This window comes from Mytilus californianus, unplaced genomic scaffold, assembly GCF_021869535.1.
Source record: "Mytilus californianus isolate M0D057914Y unplaced genomic scaffold, xbMytCali1.0.p SCAF_17, whole genome shotgun sequence".
NCBI classification, from domain to species: Eukaryota; Metazoa; Mollusca; class Bivalvia; order Mytilida; family Mytilidae; genus Mytilus; species Mytilus californianus.
In genome coordinates, this window is record NW_026262659.1 from 9,464,821 (window position 1) to 9,480,651 (window position 15,831).

The following is a 15,831-nucleotide window of genomic DNA, read 5'->3' on the forward strand; positions in this document are numbered from 1 at the left end:
TTCCGTCATTGACCAAAAAATATATCAAGTAGTTTCCGGTTGTAGTAAGCAAACCTAGACGAATTCAAACAAAAAGATTTTGAAAGAAGAGAAAACTGTGCACGTAATAATCAACATGACTTTATCGAATAACAATACTAATACTAAAAATCCAAGCTCACAAAGAGGCGTAGGTACTTGGAGTCAGTCACGGACCCGCGACATGTTTTTAGTACATGTATATACGTATATATATACAGTTAGGATTACTCATGATTCTACGTCCTGTCGATACAGTAAACTTATATTTTGACATTGCAACAGGTCATGCGTTTCTCATGTAGTCGAACTGATTGCTACTTTAACCTATCTTTAGTAGCTGCGAGTACTCTTATATCGGTGCTTTGCGTCTATTGTTTTTTATGTAAGTTGTTTGGTGTACTGAGCTATTGAGTTAAGCCATTAAATGATTTGCAACTGATGTTTTCTGTTCGTTCTTAGGTTGTGCTGTATTCATTATGACCCTGTCTTTGTCAGGAGCCTGCAATTCAGTGGTAGTCGTCTTTCTATGTCTGTCACATTTGTTTTTCGTAAATTGCATTGTTATGAATTATGCCGTGATTGAATTGTTTCACATTTTTTTTGTCAAGGCCTTTTATAGCTAACTACACGATATTGGCTTTACCCATGGTTGAAGGCCGTACGGTGATCTATGCGTGTTTATACATTCATCATCTGAATTCTGGTGGATAGTTGTCTCATTGGAAGTCATAACACAGTTCCTTATCGTTACATTGTAACACTTTCAGTGTAGGGTATTTAAAACATACATATCTTGTTGTAGAAAACTCTCCTTTTAAGGTGGTACCCAACACCTTGACTAATATTGATTTGGCTCGTTTAATATTCCTAAAATTTTGACAAAATGTTTACTTTGACCCTTTGACAAAAATATAAAAATTTCAAATAATTTGAACCAAACAATTTATCAGAAAAATTTCACTGGTTATATAGCAGTTTGACAAACACTAATTTTGATCATTGAGAAGCTTAATATTTCCTTAACAATACAACGTGGTTAAAACGTTAAGTTGATTTTTACAGAGTTATCTCCTTGTAGCGTTAGGTACCACCTTAACACTAGATTGGTGGTAATTTTTCATTTGTCAAATACATGTATGTGATGTGCTTTCCGTCATGTTATATCAAAAGATTTTTTCATTTCATTCATGTTTTGAAAAGAAGTGTATGAACTTTCAATAGAAAAAAGTATTTCCTTAACGTGTTATTTTTTCAACATGAGTCTGATTATTTAATTTTTAATTTCTTCCTGTGTGGTCTCAATCACGTGTGTCGGTTCAACTGTATGTTCCTCTTCATGTTGATTGTTCGTATTTAGAGTTTTGAAATACTTTAAAATCGGATCTTCGTGTCTAAATTAAAATTTTCTAACCTGAACTGTAATTCAACGGTTTATACATGGTTAATATTATTAACGAAAATGATTCTCCTGTCCGTATACTACATGTAGTATAATCACATTTTTATAATCTTATGTTATCAAATTCTATTTGGACAGTGAGTTTTCAATTGCTTTGAATACCGTCTTTAATACTAATGATAATTAGAACAGTACCGGCCACGTCCACCCTGTGTTATTGTTAGATGTATTTCTATGTGTATCCATCTGATGAGTTAACTTAATAAAGCCTTTTTCAACTGATTTTGTATAGTTTGTTCTTATGTTGTACTGTTACACCACTGTCCCAGGTTAGGGGAGGGTTTACACCTTCAAACTAGTTTCACCCCGCCACATTCTGTATGTGACTGTCCTAAGTCAGGAACATGTAATTCAGTGGTTGTCGTTTGTTGTTGTGTAATATATTGGTTTTTCGTTCATTATTTTGTACATAAACTAGGCCGTTAGTTTTCTCGTTTTAATTGTTATACATTGTCATGATGGGTCTTTTTATAGCTGACTATGCGATTGTGCTTTGCTCATTGTTGAAGGTCGTATGGTATCCTATAGTTGTTAATTTTTGTGTAATTTGGTATTTTGGGAAGAGTTGTCTCATTAGTAATCATACCACATCTTCTTATTTTATATTTGTTAAAAAATTAAATATGTACAAACAGTTTCCTTATTGTCTGATTTTTCATTTGTTTGTTATTTAACACATATCATGATTATTCAGTAGTTGCTTTATTTTTCCTTTGTAAGAATTTGTGTACACATCATCCGAAACTATCATGAATATTGTTGCAGCATAAATTTGGTTAAACATCTGCCTGTGTCTTAAGATAACAACACAACGTTAGGTTTTTACAACAGCGCAACCGGTGGATCCCCTAGCGGTTTTTTAAGAACTTCTATAACAGCTCTCCAAAACAAATCCTCCCCTACACCACTTGAATATTTAATATGATGACCACTGGCCAGTAGCGATCGAAGATGACTTGTCATATGCTTGGAGTCAATATTTTTCAACATGACGAGAAGAAAAACATCTCGTCCTAATCTTCTATGTTTTTCCTGTACAATATCAACTTCCCACTGACACCATTCACTTTTGGCAAAATCATTTGACATTATCACGACAACTTTTCGTGATTTTTCCACAAACTTATCAATGTTGCCGATGATTGGCTGTCCGATTTCAAAGTCACGATGATGAATACATAATTTTAATCCTTCTTCATTTTCTACTCTCTTTATGAATTTTTTATGAACCCAATCTCTGTCTTCCTCACAGTACACAACAAATGCATTGTATTCAAAATCTTCATCGTTATCCAAAGTTAGATATCCTCGTCTTTTGTTGTAGGACACTCGTAAAAGGTAGATATAGTTCTTTATATTTGACTGACATCGCACAATTAACACAATTATTAACACAATGATCGTTCCACTTCCTGCAAGTCCAATTATAATTGTATTAAATGGATTCCAGGGAGTACAGATTTCCACTGTTGGGTGATAATTATACAACAGTTTCCCAGCCAAATCTGGTGGATGTTTGCATTTATAATTCTTGAAGTGTACAAGTTTGTTCATGAAATGTTTTGTCCAATTAAGAAACCAAATCTGGTCACATGTACAAGAGAAAGGATTAAAGCCTAAATTAAGTGTCTTTAAAGAAAACAAAACTTCCCGAGGAAAGGAAGTCTGATTTATAACTGTAATCGAATTCACGCTCAATTCCAGCATAGTTAACGATGTAACATTAAGGAATAAATTTTTCCACTGAAAAATTTTGTTCTGACTAAGATTTATAGACCATATCTTTTTGAAGGGTGTAAACAACATTTCGGGGATGGCGGTAATTCCACATCCTGCAAGTATAAGTTTCTGAAGATTGGACAATGGACGAAGAGTTTCTTTGAACATTGAAAGGTTTCGTGGCATGAAATTTTGACTCAGATCGAGGTACTCGATGTCTGGACAGTATGCAAATATTTTGCTAGTTGTTCTGTCAAAATGGAAGTTGTTCAAACTCATCTGAAGTGTGGACAGAGATGTGCTATTGAAAGCAAACTCACTTATCTTTTTTAAAGGATTTCCTATTCTTGATATCATCAGAGTCTTTATATGAGGCAAAGACGAAAAAACATTATCTTGTATTCGACCAGTATTAATGCCTTCTAAATTCAATAACTGAACGTTTGGCAAACATCTAAAAGTGTTGTTTCCAAGGTCGCCAATATTGTTGCTACCCAGGTTAAGGTGTTGTAAGTTTGGAACATGACTTAAATCTAAATTAGAACACCATTTTGGGACCTTTGTGAGCCGGTTACTATCTAAAGATAATTTTACCAATGTTTTCAATCCCTTCACATACACATCTTTGATAGAATTATCAGATAATATTAGATTTGTCAAAGAAGTCAATTGCTCAAACATTATACAGTTTACATCTTTGAAATTATTTCCAGTTATAACTATCTTCTGTATTTTACTTGTTGAAAATGAAATAAAAGTATCAGCAGGCAGGTTCGTCCATTTATTGTCACGAAGATGGAGTGCTTTCAAATAACGTTTCTGAAGATTAAAAAAGGCTTTTGTTAACACAATGATATCCAGTTGATGTTGGTTTGATATTTCCAATGTTCTGAGGGCTGAAATATTGTAAAACGCCTTTGGATGAATATACGTTATGTAATTATCACGCAGTATCAGTTTTCCGATGTACATACCGAATGAAAGATTATAAAATGTATGTTCCCCAATATATGATAAATTTGTGTGGGTCAAATTCACTAATGTAATACTAGGTGGAAATTTTGGAACATAGTGTAAGGAAACTCCACTACATAAGGCTTTCGTCCCTTCACATATACAGTGTTTGTCACATGTGATGTTACTTCCATTTACGTGATTGAACTGCGTAATAATAACGATAAACATAACGCTTGAAAAAACGCGTGCAGTATAACAGAAAATCATCTTCTTCGTGAATTCTACAAAAAAACCAAAACGAAATATAGATAAATAAATGCATCAACACAGACTTACTTCAGTCGTATTTGATAAAACCTTTCGGAATCTGTGGTCCTCAGTGCTCTTCAACTTCGTTTTTTATTTTGCCTTTTTTATATCAAGCTTCACTGATGCGTCTTTTGTACACGAAACGTGTTTCCGGCGTACAAAACTTTAATCATGGTATCTATGCTTAGTTTATTAGGATGTAAATGAAATATAATATGATAATATGACAAGGGGCGTAAAGCAAAACATAGTTATAATAAAACTTTGAGTATTTAGGGCTTTTTAAATGTATTGATTGAATATCAGAATTTTATGTAAGCTTTATTTTTTCTCTTTTTTCTGTTAATATTGATGTACACATAATACGAAGAATTTTAAATAAGAATACTCAGTTTATAAATACATTATGTACTGAATATAGAACAAAAGTTACAAAACAACTGGCTAGTATCAAGCGTTGCCGTATTGTTTTTATGCACGAGTAGTAACTACAATGTCCGAGGCGATAACCGGGGACCATGACCTGACTACGAGTATAGAAAAACCAAACGGGTGGTTGTTACCAACCCGCTTCTTTTATAACTTTTATTTGGATCTGACATGTAAAACGATTATAATTAGAAAGTAGTACATTTTACATTTTAAAGACGATTGAATAATTAACAAGATTAAACACAACACACGATGTTTAAACTAGTGCATGACCTACGACGTTTGGAGGTATTATGATTTAATAATTAATAAATTAGGGATTTTGCTTTAAAATCACGCTTTTCAAATCCTAAGCTGTGTCCATGTAAATTTATTGCTGATTTCTTTGATCCACATCAGTGTGGTAGGGTTAGACTGAAAAAGGAGAGACAAATTCTTAAAGTGACAAGCAAAAACAAAACCTTTCTATTTTACTATAGCCTGACAGTCTAGAAGTTAGTCAATGTCCTCTTTTAAACAAGTGTTCTTTTTTCAATTTAAAAACATCTCTAATAGTGTTGATGTGGGGCAATATAAAGGTTTGTTTCCCAATTTTGAAAGTGGCGGGAGTGTGCCTCCCCTTATAAATACATACCGTCGACACCAAAAAAGAAAAACAACGAACAAACAAACAAAACCAACCAAACAAACAAATAAACATCATTAATATGAATAGAATAATGGATTTTGTCTCGATTAGAATTTTCGACACACATATTTTGGAAATGGAATGTTATTTTGAAGCTCATTGGAGTTAAGTGATATTCAGGCATAGCCAAGGATTGACAAGGTGACATAATATAGTTTTCAATTACCATCCCAATATCCAACATGAGTGATATCTAATTTGACGTTGAGAGTAATTTTGCACTATCACAATACAACTTGAACTAATTCATTGAAGAAGATGAGAAAAGAGGGAAATTTCCGTATAGTTAAATTAAGATTTCAGTTTAACACCTAAGCAAACCGAAGAGAAGTTCGTACACGGAAACGTGTTATGGTTACAGTTACTATAGTATATCAATTATCAACACATTGCGTTAAGTATGAGCCACTTACCTTCGCTACCATTCGCTACAATTGTCGTTTAAAAAACAACAACTACAAAGATCCTTTAAATTCCTCAATTGGCGTTCCAAAATGCGGAAATATTTCTTCGTAATCATTTACTTGATATAATATTAATTATGTATTGAATTTGATTTTGAATACACTTAGTTTTCTGCTTTAAAAAAAAACGAATTTATTCAATGAATATTTCTTTCACCCCTAATAAAGCAATATAAATAAACCACAATAGTATAGCTCATTTATGCGGAAATCATTTTAGGTCAGGTTAACTTCCCCGTATAGGAAAAGGTAATAGCAATTGGCTTTTTTTGTTTTTTCACCAGTTATTAATTATTACAGATAAAAGAGTATTTGCTGGCGGTAAGAATCTATCACTTTATCGAATAATTCTGATTAAAATCTGTCTACACACTTATCATTTTTTATTAGTTAAATATTCTCATGATGTAGATCTTTAGATTGAATATAGGTGTTTTTCTGTACATTGCTTTTACATATTATATAAAGCAAATACAGGATAAACGTTAAACATTTAGTCACAACGCTTTAAAACGCAATACTTAAAAAACATGTATATGTTAAAATATTTTGTCGCAGTCAGTAATCTTTGAAGCGAGATCTCATGATTTTGTATATCTGTATAATACCTATTGCAGTGTGAATGGCACGATGTCCTTTGCAAAATGAGCAAGAACGCTCGAGATTATAGAATGTGGGGAATCCAGTATGAAAATCAGTGACTGCACTTTATTTTTGATATAATCACAGATTATGTAAATGCTTACAAGAAACAAGACGAAATGAACGCAAATAATTACTTCACAATTCCAAAGTGTTTGTAAGATATGCATTTTATTTTAGTTTATGCCCGTTGCTAGGTTCTGAACATTTATAGAAATATTCGTCTCTTTTTTCGCGGGCTTACCATATATACGACATGCATATCATACAATGTCGTCAATAATTATTGACCTTTTTCTTTCTTGCTTTTCCGATTTCAATGTATTCAGATTATCGAGTTTTATAAAATTAACATGTGGAAGACTTTTAATGTCAACATAACGTACCTGTTGGTGATCCTTACAAAGTTTAATCCAGGTAGATACTTCGTTTGGTCCATTACCAGTAGTTAAATTCATCAGAGGAGATTTGAGGAAAATATGTGAAATATGACGAATATGATTGGAGCTATATTTGATTCGTATACGATCCATAAATATGTAAATATGACAAGTGAAATATATATAAATAGCAAATGTTATGTCACATTAATAGCGGTAAGATTTAAAAGTTGCTTTTACACAATGTGTTATAATAAGCTTTCTGTACACATACAGAAAAAATAGTTTGATGAATTTCCGTCATTCGGAGCGATTTTCTGGATTAACCTTCATCAGGAACACTAAAACCCAAACATTTAAAGGCCAATAATGTAGAAATATAAGCAGCTAAATAATTAATCCAAAGGTATTCGGAAGTAGTTTTACAATTACAAAAAAATCGTAAATGCGAACCTCTTAGAGCACAGTGTAAAATATGTCTGGCCAAACGGGTTTGTAGATATGGGACAAAACTGTCTCTTTAAGTTTAACATGCTAGACACATTATATATCTTAGACAGTTCTTGGTAAACAATACCGAATGTCCCCGGTGTGTTCATTAAATCAAAACCCAACTTTCCAGCTTATCCCGGTAATACCACCGCCGAAAATGAAATCTTCTTTATTATTTTAAAAATTTTTTGATAATTATATTTGCATAGACCTATACATTATTTTTTTCCCTAATATCGTATTATTTCGGTAGGTTTATTTCATTTAAAGTCCACGGGTTACTTTTTGTAGACTAAGTTAAGTCAAATGATTTACCGTATATTTAAATTTCTTCATACATTTTATATTTCACATTTCTTAAATCACGTGATTTAACGTTTCATTATAAGACATTTAGCCTAATCATTTTTGAAATCCTGTACGGGTACTTCAAGGAGACTGAGTAATTCCCTTTTGTATTAAATAGAATAAAAATAAATTAATGCAGCAATCTTCTGTAAATGTAGGCAGTAGTAATTCACGATGTTCAAATGTCATTTATCGTTTAGAAATACAAAGTGAGGTAATGATTAAAATCTGAAGTACTCGCATGCACTCCAAAAGAAACAACACTGGATGTGTTGATCCTGCTAGGCATGCATCACCCGCTATGCGAATCCACAGAATTGGGTAGAGGACACACTCGATAAAGTTACCGACTACTAATGTGGTCTCTAAAGTTTAAAGACAGCGAAAATATGTCGTTAGTGATTTTAGTCAAAACAAGATCAGGGCAGACAACCTGATCGTGACAGTTGACAGTAAAATTGACATAGTGTCGGTTTCAGTCGTTCTACCACAACATTAGTATTCTACATAAGAAAATGCCTGTACCAAGTCAGGAATATGACAGTTGTTATCCATTCATTTGATGTGTTTAAGCTTTTGATTTTGCCATTTGATTAGGGACTTTCCATTTTGATTTTTCATCAGAGTTCGGGTATTTTGTGGTGTTACTTTTTGGAGCAGTATTTGTGCAAGAAGTATATGATAGATAAAGATAAGAACATAAAAGATAAAAAGTTCAGAATTCAAGGAATAAGTTCATGTCATTCTTAAAACAAAAGCGTTTGGTAATATAAATTTGTATTTATACGGTAGTCCCTGTAACTCTTTTTCAAAAGAAAACAACATTACGAGTAATTATTCTAGAAAGTCATAAACATTTCAGTATAAAAGAGAGGCGAAATATACCAGACGGACATTCAAACTCATAAGTCGAAAATATACTGACAACGCCATGGCTAACAAAAAAGCCAACAGACAAACAATAGTGAACAAAACACAACATAGAAAACTAAAGACTGAGCAACACGAACCCCACCAAACCTGTCGATAGTTTTATTAGATATTTTGTGAAAAGTGTCACTCTACCATTTGGAAGAGTTTCATGATTTTGTCACGTAATAGTAGCGTTTCAATAATTCTTTATGAAATCTGTAAATGACCACATTACGTAGCATAGTTGTTTCTTCCACTTACCAACATTCGTTTTTCCTGTGACATCCCAAATAAACGGTCCTTCATTCCGGTAAATTCAAAATGCAGAACTTATCTATAATTGGTTTACTGTTTTATTTGTTCTCCTGAACATGCATGAAATATTTGCTATTTGACGTTAGCAAACAAAAAATAACTACGTATTACAAACAAAAATGGCCCTTGTTGAAAAAGTTTCTTTTTAAGTATGATGCACATTACTGTAAGATCCGTACTATAGAACAAATATATTTCTTTATTTTTGTTATTATAAGAAGTTGAAATGCTAAATTTGGGTAAAAAACAATAAGCGTATTTGATTTAATTCGTGAGATTAAACATTTAAACAAAAAGTGTATTATATGTTTATTCATCAGGATTAATTCATTCATTTACCGCTAGCTATAAAGATTGGAATTTCATTATGATATGACATTTATACCTAACAGGAACGGAACATAATGCCTTGGAAAATGAAACCTTCCCTTCACAAATAAGGATCGTTGACGTACTCAGATATAAACATTCTCCCTATAAATGGTTCTGAGATCATATCACCATGTAATCAAAACTTATCTATATTACTTAAAGTTTTACCACATACAGATTTGAAATTTGGTTTTAAAAATAGACATGAACGATTTGAAATTTGATGCATGACGCATGCATACTATTCATACAATTAAATATTTGTTTTACAGAAGCATGTATTAGAAAAATTTCGTATAAGCAATAGAAATTTTCTTCTAACATCAAACATCAACCACAGGGCTATGACACTTGGCTAGCTGATCTCGATGGTGCGGTTAGCTAGCTATACAACCAGGTTTAGTCCACCATTATCTACATATGGAAATGCCTGTACCAAGTCAGGAATATGACAATTGTTTTCCTTCGTTTGATGTGTTTGCACTTTGATTTTGTCATTTGATAAGGGACTTCCCGTTTTGAATTTTCCTTAAAGTTCAGTATATTTGTTTGTATTACTTTTTTCAACCCAGAGTTATGCACGAAATTAAAGCATTAAATATGCTGAAAATATTTATAAATTGCTTAATGATGCTAATATAATATATTGAGGGTAAACCATAAGTACGCAAAAGTTGACCATGGTGCTTTGCTTTTAGTGTTATATAAAAAAAAACTATTTAATTTGCCAAAAAACACTATGATAACTACATATACGTTTGTGTAAGTATACGAATTTTCAATGCGATAAATATTTCCCTAACTACTATTATATTTGAATTACAAATATTGGGCTTCAATATTTCTTCCTCAAATCGGTAAAATTATTCCCCGTATTTGAGTGTCGTCTGCATAACCCAATTACGTGTAACGGTCCAAGGACAATAATTGTCGCTTTCTCTTCCTATTGATTTCTCGTATGTAGAATTAGGAATGTATACATTTACGTCATATACATGTACATCAACATGCACTGCTATTCAAACAAACGACGTGATCAGAAAACAAAAGTGAAAGCCACCCTTTTGCCTCTATTTGTTCATTTTAGTGACATAACACTTCTTTTTGTTTTTGTGTCAATTATACTTCTGTTTTTATTTAAGCAAAAGGGGATTGGATTAGTTTTCATCTGTGCACTCTTTGTATACCGTATTGTTTCTTTTCATGCAAATGAGATAAAACAGTGCTGATAAATCGAACATGTACACACAATAACTGGATATAATAGACAAAATACTATCTAGGTATTCCACGGTTAGTTATGTCTGTTCAAAATATAATATTAAATTTGTTTATTTGTATTCCACTGGATTGAAGTAAAACATTGGTTTTGTATGACATTTTTTGGCTCTCTCTTTATTATTCAAATACATGTTTTTCATTCGTCTTCACGAAATGCTTGTTCTAGTTAAATTATAAGATTACAATACAATTTCCAAGGGAACGTATACAAACATTATTTGAATAACAACAATTAGTACCGTGAGCACAGAAAACTTGATTTGGAGACAAATAGCCAAACTACATGTATTGGTAGAATCTTTTATACCCTAAGTAAATATGTATATAAAGGAGTAATAAGATGAGAAACAGCATTAAGTGCACTGCTTGGTTAATACATTGTTGAGTTTTCTAGTTTTTCGTTGGATTGGTACATTCTTCCAATATCCAGTCTTTCAGATAATTGACGGAGGTACAATTGTTGAATCCTCCATACTCATGAATTTTTTGGAACAGAAACGTCTTGAAATGTCTTAATGTTCTTTAAAACTACAAACAAACAGTTGTATAAAGAGTAAATAGTTATTTTTACAACTTACAACAACGCAACAGGTGGATACCCTAGCGGTTTTTTAAGACCTTCTACAACAGCTCTCCAAAACAAATCCTCTCCTACACCACTTGAATATTTGATATGGTTACCACTGACCAGTAGTGATCGGAGATGACTTGTCATATGCTTCGAGTCAATATTTTTCAACATGACGAGAAGAAACACATCTCGTCCTAGTCGCCTACGTTTTTCCTGTACAACATCAACTTCCCACTGACACCATTCACTTTTGGCAAAATCATTTGACATTATAACCACAACTTTTCTAGATTTTTCAACAAAATTATCAATGTTGCCAATGATTGGCTGTCCTATTTCGAAGTCACGATGGTGAATACACAATTTTAATCCCTCTTCCTTTTCAACTCTCTGTATGAATTTTGTATGAACCCAGTCTCTGTCTGCTTCACAGTACACAACAAATGCATTATATTCAAAATCTTCGTCGTTGTCCAAAGTCAAATATCCTCGTCTTTTGTTGTAGGACACTCGTACTAGATAAACATAGTTCTTAATATGTGATTGACATCGCACAATAAGTACAATAATTAACACAATTATCGTTCCACTTCCTGCAAGCCCAATTATAATTGTATTTGTTGGTTTCCATGGATTACAGCTTTCCTCTGTTGGGTGATAATTTGACAAAAGTTTTCCATCCATAATAGGTGGATGTTTGCATTTATAAAGTTTGAAATTTTCAACCTTGTTCATAAAATGTTTCGTCCAATTAAGGAACCAACGCTGTTCACATGTACATGAGAAAGGGTTAAAGCCTAAATCCAGTTTCTTTAATGAAAATAAAACTTCCGGTGGAAAAGAAGTCTGGTTTATAACTGAAATCGAATTTACGCTCAAATCTAGCATAGTTAATGAAGTTACATTAATGAATAAATTGTTCCAGCGAAAAATTCTGTTCCCCATAAGATTTATTGACCAAATATGTTTGAATGGTGTAAATAACATGTCTGGAATATCGGTTATTGCGCTTTGTACAAGTATAAGTTTCCGAAGATTCGATAACGGTTGTAGCATTTCTTTGAACATTGACAGGTTTCTTGGCATGAAATTATGACTCAGATCCAGATTCTCCAAGTCTGGACAGTATGCAAAAACTTTGGTAGATGTTCTGTCAAAATGAATGGAGTTCAAATTCATCTGAAGCGTAGTAAGTGACGAACTATTGAAAGCAAACTGACCAATCTTCTTTAAAGGATTTCCTATTCTTGGTAACAACAGAGTTTTGAGAACAGGCATAGGCGAAAAGATATTATCTTGTAAACGACCTGTATGAATTTCTTCTAAATTTAGAAACTTAATGTTCGGTAAACATCTAAAAGCATTTTTTCCGAAAGCGCCAATGTTGTTGTTTCCAAGTGTGAGGTTTTGTAAGTTTGGAACAAAACTAAAACCTGCTTTAGAACACCATTTTGGGACTTTCGTTAACATGTTACTCCTTAAATCTAATCTAGATACATTTTGCAACCCCTTCATATAAATATCTGTGATAGAATTATTGGATAACATTAAGTGTTTCAAAGAAATTATTTCCTCAAACATTGTACAGTTAAATATTTCAAAATTATTTCCTGTTAAAATAAGCTTCAGTAGTTTGCTATTTTTGAATGCATTAAAGGAATCTACTGGAATTTCTGTCCATTGATTGTCAAGAAGATGGAGCATTTTCAAATTCCTTTTATTCAGGGAGACGAATGCTTTTGTCAACACTGTTATATTCAATTGTGGTTGATTGGCAATATACAATGTTTTGAGAGCTGAAATGTTTAAAAAAGCTTTGGGATGAATGTAAGTAATAAAATTTTCCTGTAGAACTAGTTTACCAATAAACTTACTAAACGACAGATTATAAAATGTTTGTTCGCCAATATAAGATAGATTTGTGTGGGTCAAATTCACAACTGCAATATCTGGTGGAAATCTTGGAACATAGTTTAAGGAAACTCCACTACATATTGCGCTCTGCCTTTTACATACACAGTGTATGTTGCATGTGATGTCACTTGCAATTAAATCATTGAAGTGTGTATAAATTACGATACACATTACAAGAGAAACACGTGCCGTATAACCAAACAACATTTTCATCTTGATTTCTACAAAAGACAAAAAATGAAATATAAAACAGTTTTTATCAATCGTATTTTATAAAAGAGGAACGATAGATACCAGAGGGACAATCAAACTCATAGATCGAAAACAAACTGACAACGCCATGGCCAAAAATAAAAAGACAAACAGACAAATAATAGTACAGATGACACAACATAGAAAACTAAAGACTAAGCAACACGAACCCCACCAAAAACTGGGGGCGATCTCAGGTGCTCCGGAAGGGTAAGCAGATTCTGCTCCACATGTGGCACCCGTCGTGTTGCTTATGTTATTACAAATCCGGTAAATAGTCTAATTCGGTAAGTCATATTCGTGAAAAGGGAAGGGTATTGTAGTTACGAATCCGATATCATCTGTGAAACGGTTATTCCATAACGGTCAACCAACTCGTGAAGGCGTCCGTAAAATTTACGAAGGGATGATTTCAACTTCACCATTTGGAACTCTTGGCTTAATAGCTTCCTTGTGAGCAGCAATACTCTATCAAGGAAATCATGGTAGGAAACACAAGCCCAGGAATATCGTATCAATTGGGAGATATATACTCCGTATGCAGGCGCTGCTGGAATGTTGCTACATAGAAATGAAAAATTCACAATTGGGAAGCTGAAATCATCTCTTTTGTCGTAATGTTTTGTTTTCAACCGACCCTCATTGTCAATTTCTAGATGTAAGTCAAGATATGAGGCAGACTTAACTGTATCTTTAGTATCCTTTATCTCTAGTTCGATGGGATAGATTCGTTCAACATAGTCACCAAATTTTGTATTATTTAGTGAGAGAACATCATCTTTATAGCGGAACGTAGAGTTAAAGGATATTGCTAACTTCTTATCTTTCTTCCTAAGAAGTTCCTGTATGAAGTCAGCTTCATAATAATAAAGAAACAAGTCGGCAAGAAGAGGGACACAATTGGTTCCCATTGGAATTCCGACAGTCTGTTGAAAAATACGTCCTCCAAACGTAACAAATATGTTGTCAATCAAGAAATCAAGCATCTTGATAATGTCAGTTTCAGAGAATTTTTTGTTTGAATCAGAGTGATTCTTTACAAAGTAGGATTTATCCCTCCCCAAGACAAGATACTCGTATCTACGTTCGCCATTCTTTTTAATGAAACAAAGTAAAATCAACTCTTTCAATTTGTCTTTTAGTTTGGAATGGAGAGTCTTAGATTGTATGTACTCTAAAAGATCTTTGGAATTTTTTAGTATCCACATCTGATTCACGCCACCTCTATAACTTTCAATCACTTACGCATACATTATATCCTATTTTACTTTTTAAATTAGAATGTCACTTGTGTATTTTTCTGTGTAATTATTAGAATAGTAATGCTTATAACACGTGATTTTTAATGAATGTATGGTCGCATGATACTGTATCTGCGTTGGGTTAGGGTAATGGTTACATAGTACCGTGTATGCTCTGGGAGAGTAAATGAACGCATGAAACTTTGTATGCTCTGGAGCTATGGTCAAATGGTAGTATATATGCTCTGATTATAAGGTCGCATGGAACCACTGGAATCCGGAGTATGTATGTTCTGGTTGAGGTTAATGGTCACATGGTACTGCGTATGCTCTATGTGATGATAATGGTGGGTTTAATCTCGGATTGGATCAAACAAAAAAGTTGAAGGAACTAGCTTACTTTCAGTTTCTGTTTCTGTTTTTGTTTTTGTGTTCTTTGTAGCACCACTGTCTTAGGTTGGGAGGTTTGGCGCTAGAAAACATGTTTAACCACGCTTTATTCTGTGTAATTTAGTGGTTGTCGTTTGTTTCTGAATATAATCATGATCATATTCGAATTAGTGTATTGTTTTGTTCACAAATGAGGCCGTTCGTATTCTCGTTTGAATTGTTTTCATTTGTCATTTCGGAGACTTCTATTGCTTACTTTGTGGCATGGATTTTTCTCATTGTTGAAAGACGTCCCGTGACCTATACTTGTTAACTTCTATATCCTTTGGTCTCTGGTAGAGAATTGTCTCATTGGCAATTATACAACATCTTCTTATCTTTATATTAATAGTTGGTACTTTGTTTAATGAACAACAAAGACGGTTGCCTCGAGCTCGGATAAAGAATGCTATATACGTAAGCGGTTGTTTGTCGTTTTAGATTTTCTCCGATCATGCACAAAACTCAACTGACTTTGTCGAATTTGCGAGACACAGGTTTCAAATTGATACGAGTTTACAGGATTGACATACATATTCGTTGTACATTTCAGCTGAACCTTTAAGCAACACAGTGGCTGTGTATTGTACAGAAAGTTATGATAGGCAGAAAATGATATTTCAGCATTATACA

The 15,831-nt window shown here is 33.1% G+C and overlaps 2 protein-coding genes across 2 annotated transcripts; both read right to left on the reverse strand.

Moving 5' to 3' along the window:
• Positions 1 to 2,162: 2,162 nt before the first annotated feature.
• On the reverse strand, positions 2,163 to 4,431 carry LOC127726373 (toll-like receptor 3). Its single transcript, XM_052233746.1, has one exon. The coding sequence runs from the start codon at positions 4,421 to 4,423 to the stop codon at positions 2,303 to 2,305; it is 2,121 nt and encodes a 706-aa protein (XP_052089706.1). The 5' UTR covers positions 4,424 to 4,431; the 3' UTR covers positions 2,163 to 2,302.
• Positions 4,432 to 10,880: 6,449 nt separating this feature from the next.
• LOC127726372 (toll-like receptor 3) lies at positions 10,881 to 13,495 on the reverse strand. Its single transcript, XM_052233745.1, has one exon. It carries the CDS (start codon positions 13,487 to 13,489, stop codon positions 11,366 to 11,368), a length of 2,124 nt encoding a protein of 707 aa, XP_052089705.1. The 5' UTR covers positions 13,490 to 13,495; the 3' UTR covers positions 10,881 to 11,365.
• Positions 13,496 to 15,831: the final 2,336 nt, after the last annotated feature.

What these genes read in the sequence shown, in the direction of transcription:
- LOC127726373 (XM_052233746.1), bottom strand. Translation starts at nt 4,423, where the DNA reads ATGATTTTCTGTTATACTGCACGCGTTTTTTCAAGCGTTATGTTTATC.
- LOC127726372 (XM_052233745.1), bottom strand. Translation starts at nt 13,489, where the DNA reads ATGAAAATGTTGTTTGGTTATACGGCACGTGTTTCTCTTGTAATGTGT.